This window comes from Hypanus sabinus, chromosome 12, assembly GCF_030144855.1.
Source record: "Hypanus sabinus isolate sHypSab1 chromosome 12, sHypSab1.hap1, whole genome shotgun sequence".
Lineage (NCBI taxonomy): Eukaryota > Metazoa > Chordata > Chondrichthyes > Myliobatiformes > Dasyatidae > Hypanus > Hypanus sabinus.
Genome location: NC_082717.1, coordinates 63,489,842 through 63,503,811, shown reverse-complemented (window position 1 = coordinate 63,503,811; position 13,970 = coordinate 63,489,842). Strand labels below are relative to the sequence as shown.

The following is a 13,970-nucleotide window of genomic DNA, read 5'->3' as shown; positions in this document are numbered from 1 at the left end:
TCAAGGTGTTGTATCTAAATGCACGTAGTCTAAGAAATAAGGTGGATGATCTTGTTGCAATATTACAGATTGCCAGGTATGATGTTGTGGCCATCACTGAATCATGGCTGAAGGATGGTTGTAGTTGGGAGCTGAATGTCCAAGGTTACACGTTATATCAGAAGGATAGGAAGATAGGCAGAGAGGGTGGTGTGGCTCTACTGGTAAAGAATGGCATCAAATCAGTAGAAAGATGTGAAATAGGATTGGAAGATGTTGAATCCTTGTGGGTTGGGTTAAGAAACTGCAAGGGTAAAAAGGACTTTGAAGGCAGCTATATACAGACCTCCCAACAGTGGCTGGGAGATGGACCACAGGTTGCAACAGGAAATAGAAAAGGCGAGTCAAAAGGGCAATGTTATGGTAGTCAAGGGAGATCTTAACATGCAGGTCGATTAGGAAAATCAAGTTAATGGATCTCAAGAGAGTGAGTTTGTTGAATGCCTAAGAGATAGCTTTTTAGAGCAGTTTATCATTGAGCCTACTAGGGGATCATCTATACTGGATTGGGTGTTATGTAATGAACGGAGGCGATTAGGGAGCTTAAGGTAAAAGAACCTTTAGGAACTAGTGATCACAATATGATCGAGTTCAACTTGAAATTTGATAGGGAGGAAGTAAAATCTGATGTAGCAGTATTTCAGGGGAGTAAGGGAAATTACAGTGTTACGAGAGAGGAGTTGTCCAAAGTAAATTGGAAGGAGCTGCTGGCAGTGATGTCAGCAGAGCAGCAATGGTGTGCATTTCTGTGAAAAATGAGGAAGGTGCAGAACACGTGCATTTCAAAAATGAAGAAATACTCAAATGGTAAAATAGTACAACCATGGCTGAAAAGGAAAGTCAAAGCCATTGTAAAAGCGGAAATAAGGACATACAACAAAGCAAACATTAGTAGGAAGATAGAGAATTGGGAAGTTTTTAAAACATAGAGAGCAGCTAAAAAAAAATCATTAGAAGGGAAAACGTGAAATATGAAAGCAAGATAGCAAATAATATCGAAGTGGATGAGTGGATACAGGACCACTAGAAAATGAGACAGGAGAAATAATAACAGGGGCCAAGGAGATGGCTGATGAACTAAATGAGTATTTTGCATCAGTCTTCACTGTGGATAACACTAGCAGTATGCCTGATGCTATAGTGTGTTAAGGAAGAGAAGTGAGAATTAGTTACTATTACAAGAGAGAACGTGCTCAAAAAGCTGAAAGACCTAAAGGTACACAAGTCACTCAGACTAGGTGAAATGCATCCTAGGATTCTGAAAGAGGTAGCGTTAGAAATTGTGGTGGCATTAGAAAGGATCTTTCAGAAATCATTGGACTCTGGCATGGTGCCAGAGGACTGGAAAATTGCAAATGTCACTCCACTCTTTAAGAAAGAAGGAAGGCAGCAGAAACAATATTATAAACCAGTTAGCCTGACCTTAGTGGTTGGGAAGATGTTAACAGTCAATAGCTAAGAATAAGGTGATGGAGTACTTGGTGACACAGGACAAGATAGTACAAAGTCAGCACAGTTTCCTTCAGGAAATATCCTCCCTGACGAACTGGTTGGAATTCTCTGAGGTGATTACAAGTAGGATAGATAAAGGGGATGCAGTGGATCTTGTATATTTGGACTTTCAGAAGGCCTTTGACAAGGTGCCACTCATGAGGCTGCTTACCAAGTTGAGAGCCCATGGTATTATGGAAAGTTACTAACATGGTTAGAGCATTGGTTGATTGGTAGGAGGCAGCAAGTGGGAGTAAAAGGTTACTTTTCTGGTTGGCTGCCAGTGACTAGTGGTGTTCTGCAGGGGTCAGTGTTGGGACCACTTCTTCTTATGTTCTATATAAATGATTTAAGATGATGGAATAGATGGCTTTGTTGCCAAGTTTGCAGATGATACGAAGATTGGTGGAGGAGTATGTAGTGTTGAGGGAACGGGGAGGATGCAGAAAGACTTGGACAGATTATGAGAATGGGCAAGAAAGTGGCAAATGAAATACAATGTTGGAAAATGCATGGTCATGCATTTTGACAGTAGAAACAAATGTATGGCTGTTTTCTAAACAGAGAAAATCCAGGAATCTGAGACACAAGGGGACTTGGGAATCCTTGTACCGAACACCCTGAAGGTTAACTTGCAGGTTGAGTCGGTGGTGAGGAAGGCAAATGCCATGTTAGCATTCATTTCAAGAGATCTCAAATATTAGAGTAAGGATGTGAGGCTTTATAAAGCACTGGTGAGGCCTCACATAGAGTACTTTGGGCCCCTCATCTTAGAAAAGATGTACTAGTATTGGAAAAGGTCCAGAGGAGGTTCACAAGGATGATTCCAGGAATAAAAGGGTTATCATACTAGGAATGTTTGATGGTTCTGAGTCTGTACTCGATGGAATTCAGAAGGATGAGAGGGGAATCTCATTGAAACCTTTCGAATGTTGAAAGGCCTTGACAGAGTAGATGTGGAAAGGATGTTTCCCATGGTGGGAGAGTCCAGGACAAGTGGGCACACCATCAGGATAGAGGGACACCCTTTCAAAACAGAGATGCCGAGAAATTTCTTTAGCCAAAGGATGGTGAATTTGTGGAATTTGTCACCAAATGCAGCTGTGGAGGCCAGATCATTGGGTGTATTCAAGACAGAGATTGACAGGTTCTGATTGGACGTGGCATCAAAGGATACGAGGAGAAGGCCAGGAACTGGGGTTGAGGAGGACAGAAAAAAGGCTCAGCCATGTTTGAATGGTGTTTATTTCAGGGGGGAAAAGAACATAAAACAAGGAGTTAATGCTGAGCCTTTACAAGACACAACTCCAAGACCACACTTGGAGTACTGTTGACAGTTTTGTGCCCCATATATCAGAAAGGGTGTGTTGTCATTGGCGAGAGTCCAGAGGAGGTTCAGATGGATGATTCTGGGAATGAATGGGGTTAACATACAAGAAGCATTTGGCAGCTTTGGGCCTGTACTCACCAGAATTTAGAAGAATGCAGGGGAATCTCATTGAACCTTACTGACTGTTGAAAGGACTAGATTGGGTGGATGTGGAGAGGATGCTTCCTGTGGTGGGGGCATCTAGAACCAGAAGGCAATTTGAGTGACGACCTTTTAGAACCGAGGCAAGGAGGATTTTTTTTAGCCAGAGAGTGGTGAATCTGTGGAATGTTCCGCCACAGTCTGTGGTGGGTATATTTAAGGCAGAAGTTGATAGTTTCCTAATTGGTCAAAGCATCAAAGGATATGGTGAGAAGGCAGGTGTATGGGGTTAAGTGGGATATGGGATCGGCCATGATGGAATGGCAGAGCAGACTCAATAGGCTGAATGGTCTACTTCTGCTCCTATGTCTAATGGACTTTTTTTCTAAGATATTGTGCTGCCTTAGCCACGATAAAAAAAACTGGTTGAAGTATTTTTCATTTCACAGGTTCTTCTTTCCCTACCTAGATACCAAGTCATGCATTTGTCTGCCTTAGTTCAAACTGAATTTACAGAAAAGTTTCTGTAATTACTTTAACTACATTCTTAACCAATAGTGAGCTGCTTTAAGGAATAACTTTTCCTATCCAATTGCTGCTATAACTTACATGGACTATGATCTTCTCATCAGTTTTTAATGGTTGTTTTGAAAGTAGGTAGACTTCAGGCCCATGTTTGGAAAATGTTGGAAATCTACAAAAAACAAATCTGGATTATGCATCTATATTTTCCCCCAGATCATCATACTTAAAACTAACATGGCCTTTTGTTTATTTTTTTTAAATTAAATAGTCAGATTTCAATATAAAGCAGCAATAATATCCAACCACATTTTAACTAGCGACACCAGCACAAGATTGAAATATCTAAAGAAAAGCAAGACCTTCCTTTAGCCTCCTTACTAATTGCTTCTCTTTAAATCAAACACCATCTTATTATTCATATCTAAACACAGTCTCACACACAGAGCCAACACTATCGACCAAGGTCAAAATATTAAACAGTCTTCTCATTTTAATTATTTTGGCACATTTTACGGGTAATTATTCATCTCATGAGAAAACCTCTTTCTCACTACTTTAGTAACAAGCACACTAACATGTCCCTGTAACTAATTTACCTTACCTGTTGAGTGACATCTTCACTGAAGCATTACGAGGACCTCCACGAGCCAAAGCTGTCTCCGGTGACTCCGTTTCAGTCCGTGGAAGAATATTTGGAGATACCTTGGCCTCATCCCATTCCTCATCCCACTCATCATCATCCACAACACCTAGAGGAGATAAAACAAACTTGAATTAAGAGGAGTCATGCATGCAGGGGCTTTCTACAAATGCAATTTCCAACTTCCAGTGGTTTTTTTCAGTTTGCATTGTCTCTTCTCATTCTTTCAGTTAAGGTCAAGTTAAAAAGAAAAGGCCAATTAGTCCACCTGCATCTGGGAGCAGTTCTGCAAATCATCTGCAGACAGCTGAGATTCTTCATGGCACTACATTTAGCTTTGTCAGTTGAAAGGTGTATACTTGAAATGTGCAACTCCAAAATTGGGACTCAAGACTTATTATAACGTAGGCAAGGGGGAAGTACGATAACCATAAATTGAGGCCCCTTCACGTTCATCTGCAAAAATAGCTTAGTTTCTACCTTTGAAACCCCTCCTTTTCCTTTTCAGGGTGGATGGGAGTCCTGCTGAAGACCCTGACCTGGAGATACACTCAGACTTCTGTTCCTTGCTGTGGTAAGACCCGCTCCAGGGGCTCATGGCCCTGTTGACGGGCTGATTCTAAGCCAGTGCCACCAAATGAAGAGCATGGAACATTCAATCAGCTGTCAGATGCTCTGTACTTGGGTAGGCTTGTTTTTTTCTTTCTCTCTCCCTCTCTCTCTCTCACTCATTCCCATTGGTGGGCGAGAGATTATTGCCAATTCTCCAAGCGGAGAATTCAGGGAAAAAAAGTGGTGCACCAGACTTTTACCACTGTGTATCAGTGAATTGTTTTGTTATGTCTCCTGTCTCACTGTGACAGAGGACACCTCTTTTTCCCTTTATTAGGGAGAGACAGAGAGAACCTGTGGCATGTCGAATAGTCAGGTGAATGATGGGTTTTTTTTTGTACTGCAGATCATGGTCTTTCCCACTGTATGTTTGGTTGTTTAGAAGGGTGCTGATGCCTTTAGATCAAAGTGGGTGGGGTGGGGGGGGGGTCATTGCTTTGCTGTTGCTTGTACATGGGAGGGCAAGTAAGGGGGGCTTTGGGGTCCTCACGTTTTAACTGTTACTCATTTTTTGGGGTACTCTTTTGTTTTCGTGGATGTCTGTGAAGAACAATTTCAGGATGTATATTGTATACATTTCTCTGATATTAAATGGAACTATTGCAATTTAACTGAATTATGAGTGGCATTTGATTCTTAAAACAATTTTGAGGGCAAAGAATATTGTTCCAAACAGAAATTTACCCAGTATTCAAAACTAATCCTCAAGGATAGACTAGGAGTGATATCCTAACAATAATCCAGCACACCAAATTGCCCCACCTTGGTTTCCAACAGAATTGTGATCATCACTAATCAATCACTGCTTTTCCATCCAACAAAGCAATCATGGAACTAAAAATATTGCTAAAATAAAAACTTCAGATTGTAAGAATAAGGTTATTAAACAAAAATATGGAAAGACGTACATTTCAGTGTATTGCATCACACTTTGAAAACGATAATGACTTTTTGTTGCAAATATGAACAGATATTATACTAAAAACCTAAAAATTTATTTTCAGATAGCAAGGCATTCCATCACAATTTTAACAATTTTCATAATTCCACAGGACAGAAAAGCTTGGCATCTTGATTTTTATAAGGATATATCAAATTATTTATATACAAAAAAACATTATAATGATTTATGTAGGTGTGATAGCAGTGAGAAAGACTTACAAATGAAAATATCAATCTTTAGTCGGGCAAGCAGAAAGGTTGGAAATGGAATTTAACCTGCAGAAGTGTGAAGCCATTACAAAACAACTCAGCCATCATCAATACTCTTCAGAGATTGTCTGTCTGGATTCAGTGGTTGCATAACCAGGACTTGGTGGTGGCCAAACAAAAGAAGGAAATGTGCCGAGAACTGCAAAGGAAGAGAAGTACAAAGCCACAGATTGCTGAAGTTGGTAGTGAAAGTAGGTTAGGGGGCTAAGGTCTATGAGACATTTTATATGATCGCCACCACACTGCAGAAAGGATGTATTGTCACTGGAGAAGACAACAAAGATTTCAGGAATGGTGCCAAGAGTTTAGAATTTTAACAGCACAGAAAATTTGAATATGATATATAAAATTACGAACAGTGTAAATTGTGTAAATAAGGTCCAATAGCAGTAAGATCAATAAAAACGCTGCAGAGATTGAAGTAGATGATATTGCCTTCATAAATCAGTAGAGGAGTGGGATGTTATGTTGAAGTTGTACAAGATGTTGGTGAGGCCTAATTTTTAGAATTTGCTTTTTGAATTTATTTAAATCTTATCTCCGTCCCACAACGTGGTAGAGTAAAAATCTTAGCATTATGACTCCATCACAATGTACAAACATGTGAATCTGTAAGTCTAATGGCTTGTAGAAAGAAGCTGTCCTGTAGTCTGTTGGTCCTGGCTTTAATGCTGTGGTTCCATTTGATAGACTGAAGCAGCTGACATAATTTATGGTTGGGAGACTAATTTGGAGTACCGTGTGCAGTTTTGGTCAACTAGCTACAGGAAATTGTCAATAAGATTGAAAGAGTACAATGAAAATTTACAAGAATGCTGTCAGGACTTGAGACCCAAGTTATATGGAAAGGTCATATAGGTTAGGACTTTATTCCCCTAGAGCATAGGAGAATAAAGGGAGACTTGATAGGAATATACATATTTATGAGGGATACAGATATAAATGCAAGCAGGCTTTTTCTACTGAGGTTAGGTGAGACTAAAATTAGACGACAGAGGTTAAAGGCGAAACATGAGATACTTAAGGAAAACACGAGTGGGAACTTCGTCACTCAGAGGGTGGTGAGAGTGTGGTAAGAGCTACCAGCAGAAGTGGTGGATGCAGGTCCAATTTCAACATTTATGAAAAGTTTGGTTCAGTACTTGGATGGGAATGGTATAGAGGACTATGGTCAAGGTGGATGGGACTCAGCAGAATAATAGTTTGGAATGCACTAGATGGGCCAAACAGCCTGCTTCTGAGCTGTAGTGTTTTAAGGCTCCATAAAGGATATTAGGAGAAATGCAAAGGAAGTTTTTAATCTGGAAATCAAAGATGTGGGAACAATGGAAGTGGACAGTGGTGGTGTGGTGAGGTGTGCAAACAGATCTGAACTCAGCCATGTTTGAAAATTTTCCTGATGTCCAAATGACAAGCTTTAACTTAAAGCGTTACAGACAAGTAGGCAGAACGTGGGTACAGATGAACAGACTGGATAGCACTTCCCTTGCAGGTACTGAGACACTGAATAGAAGTCTCCAAAAGTAACAGAACTGTCATAAATTGCTAATTACCAGAAAACAGTTTCATAAATACACCAGCCTTCACTGTTTGAGGGAGTCATCTGAAAAGAACATACATTTTACCCCTTATTCATATATTTATTTCCACATCACTCTAGTACCACACCAGCTTTGTAGATCAATATTTGCAGAGAAGATTTGTAAGCCACTGAAGCTATATTCATTCTCAAACATAGACATTAAATAATATGGGTACAATTCCCAAAAATTATTTCAAAAGTGATATGCACGACTAACACTGACCTGGACCCTGGTAAGCCTGCGGATGACCGTAGCCACCTGTACCGCCATTGCCACTGCTCTGTGCATTAGAACTCTCTGTATTTGTCGGCCAGGCATTTCCACTATTACGTTCATTATCTGTGTTCCAGTTTCCAGCTGAGCTTGTCTGCCAGTTAGACCACGGATCAGTGATGTTCTGTGCCTATCAAGTTAATATAAGTTATTTAAAAGTTAATGACTTAAAACAAAAAATGATTTGTCCACCATAATGCTTGGATTTTGCACCAACACCAAATGAGATTATTATAATTTTACCAACTGGACAGCACATTCTGCTATTGGTACACGTGTCCTAATTAGGTGGCAAGGTGGTAATACACCTTTTTCACAGGAGGTGCAGGGGACTCCCTCTCTCCACTAACCTCCAGGTCATACTTGGGCAAGGTGTACCACCTATTTAGCCCCTGATCAGGGTCACATGAAGCCATGGGAACAGGTGGTGGATGGTCGTATGAGCGGCTGGTGCACATCACAAGTCCTGGTTATGAAACCACTGATGCCAGACAGACAATTTCTGAAGAGTATTGATGATGGCTGGGGACACTGCCCAGAAGGCGGCAATGGCGAACCACATCAGAAGAAAAATTTGCCACGAAGAGTAATGTCATGGAAAGACTATAATCGCCTATATTATATGGCATGGCAGATAACAAACTAAGCCCTAAGAAAACAACACAATTCAAGCAGCTGCTTTCTGGTTACCCTGCCTTTCCATGGAATTCAGTTCACATGTAATTCACAAAGAGCCTTCATGACATGCTTACATCAATACAAAGTTCAGATATTTATTCCATAAACAAATCAAAATAGTTATGCCTTCCAGGCTTGATTTACTTCTGAAGAAATAAAATCACAGTTCTACTTTATTACTTCTCTTCAACTCTATTTTCTGAACTCCATTTTGATCTCTGTACATGATTTTACATTGAATCAAGAATTTTAACTTGCAATTTCTAGTTTTGTACCAGATGATTAACAACACTGCAAAATGAAAGTCCATCTTTTGAAAGATCACCTTCCAGAGGATAAAAAGCAGTAAAGAGAAATAACAACAAAGTTTCTAATTTCTTAAATCCTAACTGGCACTGACGTGCATGTAATTTATTCCAGGAAGTTCAATATAGGAAGTAGCAAATCACAAATTTTAAATTACTGGAGTGGGGCCCACTGTCTTTATTGCCCATCCTCAAATGCTTTAGGTCCAGGTCCTGATGAATCTCTACCATCGAGTCTGTGTGGGAAAGGAATACACACCTTACAGCTCAGCAGAAAACTGCAGGATATTGAACCAACAACTACAAATGGGTGCCATTATATTTCTATCTCGTTTGTTTGCAATATCAATGAATATTGCCATTCACTGATATTATCTTTACTAAGGTCTCTCTCATCAACCTCTGAGGGTTTGGGGGTTTACCACAGATCATAAACTGGGTATCCAGTGATAGGTAAGCTCACAATCTCTTTCAATTTTTCCTTGAGGAAGCAGTTCATTACATTCCAAAAATGCTAAAACAAATGGAGTTCCAAGAATAATTAAACTTCTCCAAGGCATCTGACCTCCTTGCAGATGCTGTCTGATATGCTATTTCCAGAATATTGTTCCTTTTCCTTCCAGGAAATGCAGTTTGTTTGATTGTGCAAGCAAAAATATTTTCTCCACTAGCAGATCCCTGTGTCTGCGGGGAAGTACAGATAAAGAAAAAAAATACGTCTCCCACCAAATAATTCCAACTGTTAATTCCTATTTAAGAGCAAAATCAGGTTTATTTACTGATACGTTTTGTGAAATTTGTTGTTTCGCAGCAGCAGCAACAATGTGCAAGACATAAAAATAACTATGAAATACAAAACTTAACAAAATAGTGCAAAAGAAAAAGGGGGAATGGCAAGGTTGCATTCCTGGACCTTTCAGGAAACTGATGGCACAAGGGAAGAGCTGTTCCTGAAATGTTGAGTGTGAGCTTTCAGGATCCTGTCTGATGATAGCAATGATAAGAGGACATTACCTGGATGCTGACTTTTTGAGGCACCTCCTCCTGGTGGAGAGGCTTGTGCCCATGATGGAGTTGGCTGAGTCTGCAATCCTCTGCAGTTTCTTTCAATCTGGCATTGAAGCCTCCATACTAGGCGGTGATGCAATCAGTTGGAATGCTCTCCACTGTACACTACAGAAATTTGCTAGTCTTTGATGCCAAACCAAACTCCTTATGAAATACAGTTGCTCGTGTGCCTTTTTCATGACTGCATCAATGTGCTGGTCCCAGGATAGATCCTGAGGTAGAAACATAGAAAACCTACAGCACAATACAGGCCCTTCTGCCCACAATGCTGTGCCGAACATGTACTTACTTAAGAAATTAACTAGGGTTACCCATAGCCCTCTATTTTTCTAAGGTCCATGTACCTATCCAGGAGTCTTTTAAAAGACCCTATTGTATCTGTCTCCACCATCATCTTCGGCTGCCCATTCCACGCACTCAACACTCTCTGCGTAAAATACTTACTTCTGACACATCTTCTCTGTACGTACTTCCAAGCACCATAAAACTGTGCCCTCCTGTGTTAGCCATTTCAGCCCTGGGAAAAAGTCTCTGACTATCCACACAATCAATGCCTCTCATCATCTTATACATCTCCATCAAGTCACCTCTCATCCTCCTCATCATAGTTCACTCGACCTATTCTTATAAGGCATGCTCCCCAATCCAGGTAATATCCTTGTAAATCCACTCTGCACTCTTTCTATAGTTTCCACATCCTTCCTGTAGTGAGGCAACCAGAACTGAGCACAGTACTCCAAGTGGGGTCTGACCAGAGTCCTATATAGCTGTAACATCACCTCTCAGCTCTTAAACTCAATCCCATGATTGATGAAGGCCAATGCACCATATGCCTTCTTAACCACAGAGTCAACCTGCGCAGCAGCTTTGAGTGTCCTATGGACTCGGACCCCAAGATCCCTCTGATTCTCCACACTGCAAAGAGTCTTATCATTAATACTATATTCTGCCATCATATTTGACCTACCAAAATGAACCACCTCACACTTATCTGGGTTGAACTCCATCTGCCACTTCTCAGCCCAGTTTTGCATCCTATTGATGTCCTGCTGCAACCTCTGACAGTCCTCCACACTATCCACAACATCCCCAACCTATGTGTCATCAGGAAATTTACTAACCCATCTCTCCATTTCCTCATCCAGGTCCTTTATAAAAATCACAAAGAGAAGGGATCCCAGAACAGATCCCCGAGGCACTCCACAGGTGACTGACCTCCATGCAGAATATGACTCCTCTACAATCACTCTTTGCCTTTTGTGGGCAAGCCAACTCTGGATACACAAAACAAGATTCCCTTGGGTCCCATGCCTCCTTACTTTCTCAATAAGCCTTGAATGGGGTACCTTATCAAATGCCTTGCTGAAATCCATATACACTACATCTACTGCTCTACTTTCATCTACGTGCTTGGTCACATCCTCAAAAAATTCAATCAGCCTCATAAGGCACGATCTGCCTTTGACAAAGTCATGCTGACTATTCCTAATCATATTATGCCTCTCCAAATGTTCATAAATCCTGCCTTAGGATCTTCCCCATCAACCTACCAACCACTGAAGTAAGACTCACTGGTCTATAATTTCCCCAGCTATCTCTACTCCCTTTCTTGAATAAAGGAACAACATCCGCAACGTTCCAATCCTCCAGAACTGCTCCCGTCCCCATTGACGATGCAAAGATCATCGCCAGAGGCTCAGCAATGTCCTCCCTTGCATCCCACAGTTGCCTGGGGTACATTACGTCCAATCCCGGCAACTTATCCAACTTGATGCTTCCCAAAAGCTCCAGCACATCTTCTTTCTTAATGTCTAAATGCTCAAGCTTTTCAACCTGCTGTAATTCATCCCTACAATTGCCAAGATCTTTTTCCGTAACGAATAACCATATAACCATATAACAATCACAGCACGGAAACAGGCCATCTCGGCCCTCCTAGTCCGTGCTGAACTCTTAATCTCACCTAGTCCCACCTACCCGCACTCAGCCCATAACCCTCCACTCCTTTCCTGTCCATATACCTATCCAATTTTACCTTAAATGACACAACTGAACTGGCCTCTACTACTTCTACAGGAAGCTCATTCCACACAGCTATCACTCTCTGAATAAAGAAATACCCCCTCGTGTTTCCCTTAAACTTCTGCCCCCTAACTCTCAAATCATGTCCTCTCGTTTGAATCTCCCCTACTCTCAATGGAAACAGCCTATTCACGGCAACTCTATCTATCCCTCTCAAAATTTTAAATACCTCGATCAAATCCCCCCTCAACCTTCTACGCTCCAATGAACAGAGACCTAACTTGTTCAACCTTTCTCTGTAACTTAAGTGCTGAAACCCAGGTAACATCCTCGTAAATCGTCTCTGCACTCTCTCTAATTTATTGATATCTTTCCTATAATTCGGTGACCAGAACTGTGCACAATATTCCAAATTTGGCCTTACCAATGCCTTGTCCAATTTTAACATTACATCCCAACTTCTGTACTCAATGCTCTGATTTATAAAGGCCAGCGTTCCAAAAGCCTTCTTCACCACCCTATCTACATGAGACTCCACCTTCAGGGAACTATGCACTGTTATTCCTAGATCTCTGTTCCACTGCATTCCTCAATGCCCTACCATTTACCCTGTATGTTCTATTTGGATTATTCCTGCCAAAATGTAGAACCTCACACTTCCCAGCATTAAACTCCATACTGAAGCAAAGTACTCATTAAATACCTTAGCTATCTCTTCCGGTTCCATACACACTTTTCCACTGTCACTGGTCCTTGATTGGTCCTATTCTCTCATGTCATATCCTCTTGCTCTTCACATACTTGTAGAATGCCTTGGGGTTTTCTTTAATCCTGCTCGCCAAGGCCTTCTCACGACCCCTCCTAGCTCTTCTAATTTCATTCTTGAGCTCCTTCCTGCTAGCCTTGTAATGTTCTAGATCTCTGTCATCACTTAGTTTTTTGAACCTGTACTAAGCTTTTCTTTTCTTCTTGACTAGATTTTCACAGCTTTTGTACACCACGATTCCTGTACCATACCATCCTTTCCCTGTCTCATTGAAACATACTTATGTAGAGCACCACATAAATATCCCTTGAACATTTGCCACATTTCTGCTGTACATACCCTGAGAACATCTGTTCCCAATTTATGGTTCCATGTTCCTACCTGATAGCTTCATATTTCCCCTTACTCCAATTAAATGCTTTCCTAACTTGTCTCTTCCTATCCCTCTCCAACGCTATGGTAAAGGAGATAGAATTGTGATCACTATCTCCAAAATGCTGTCCCACTGAAAGCTGACACCTGACCAGGTTCATTTCCCAATACCAGATCAAGTACAGCCTCTCCTCTTATAAGCTTACCTACATGTTTTGTCAGGAAACCTTCCTAAACACATCTAACAAACTCTACCACATCTAAACCCCTTGCTCTACGGAGATGCCAATCAATATTTGTTAACACCCAAATGAGATATTTGCTTTAGCAAAAGTAAAACTCATTATTTACAAACTGCAGCAGGTAATTCATTAACTTTTTGCAGATTAAATCACATGGAGCTTTAGCTTTTTTTTTTGAGTTAAACAATGCAGTACCTGACTATTATTTTGTGGGGTAAATGAACTTCCGAATCCTGCACCACCATGAGACGTTGAGAAGGGATCAAACGCTGCAAGATTATTTGCTTGACTCTGTACTGCTCCACTTCCTGAAATAATCTGAAAGTCAAAACATAAAGTTTATTGCTCTAAAATTACCTCAGTAATCTTCAATCCAACAGTAAAGTGGCTCTAAATGGCCTTTTCCCTCACAATCTCAAATAATTTATTAATTGTTATAAAACTTCAGGAAAGCAATTCCTAAATAATTAATTCCTGTGAACAATGTCATGCAAATGTTACAGCAAGGATAGATTTTAGGAGGCTTGGAACATATTTTTATAATTGAAAAGGTTGAGATTTCAGTAATTGCTTCCACCAGTTTCCCAGACAATGCCCCTTCAGCGAAACTGACAGCAGATCGGCGATCACTTACGTTTGCAGAAAAAAAATCTAGGCTGACATTTCAATGC

General features: G+C 40.7%; 1 protein-coding gene across 1 annotated transcript in view; it reads right to left on the bottom strand.

The window, feature by feature from the left end:
- Positions 1-13,970, bottom strand: part of snx9b (sorting nexin 9b) — a 122,047-nt gene that overhangs the window by 66,005 nt on the left and 42,072 nt on the right. Inside the window, exons 4-7 of the mRNA XM_059986078.1 lie at positions 13,495-13,617; positions 7,796-7,976; positions 4,128-4,275; positions 3,611-3,695 (exon numbers count right to left, since the gene is read on the bottom strand). Of these exons, the coding sequence (XP_059842061.1) occupies positions 3,611-3,695; positions 4,128-4,275; positions 7,796-7,976; positions 13,495-13,617 (537 nt within the window). The remainder of the gene's footprint in view (positions 1-3,610; positions 3,696-4,127; positions 4,276-7,795; positions 7,977-13,494; positions 13,618-13,970) is intronic.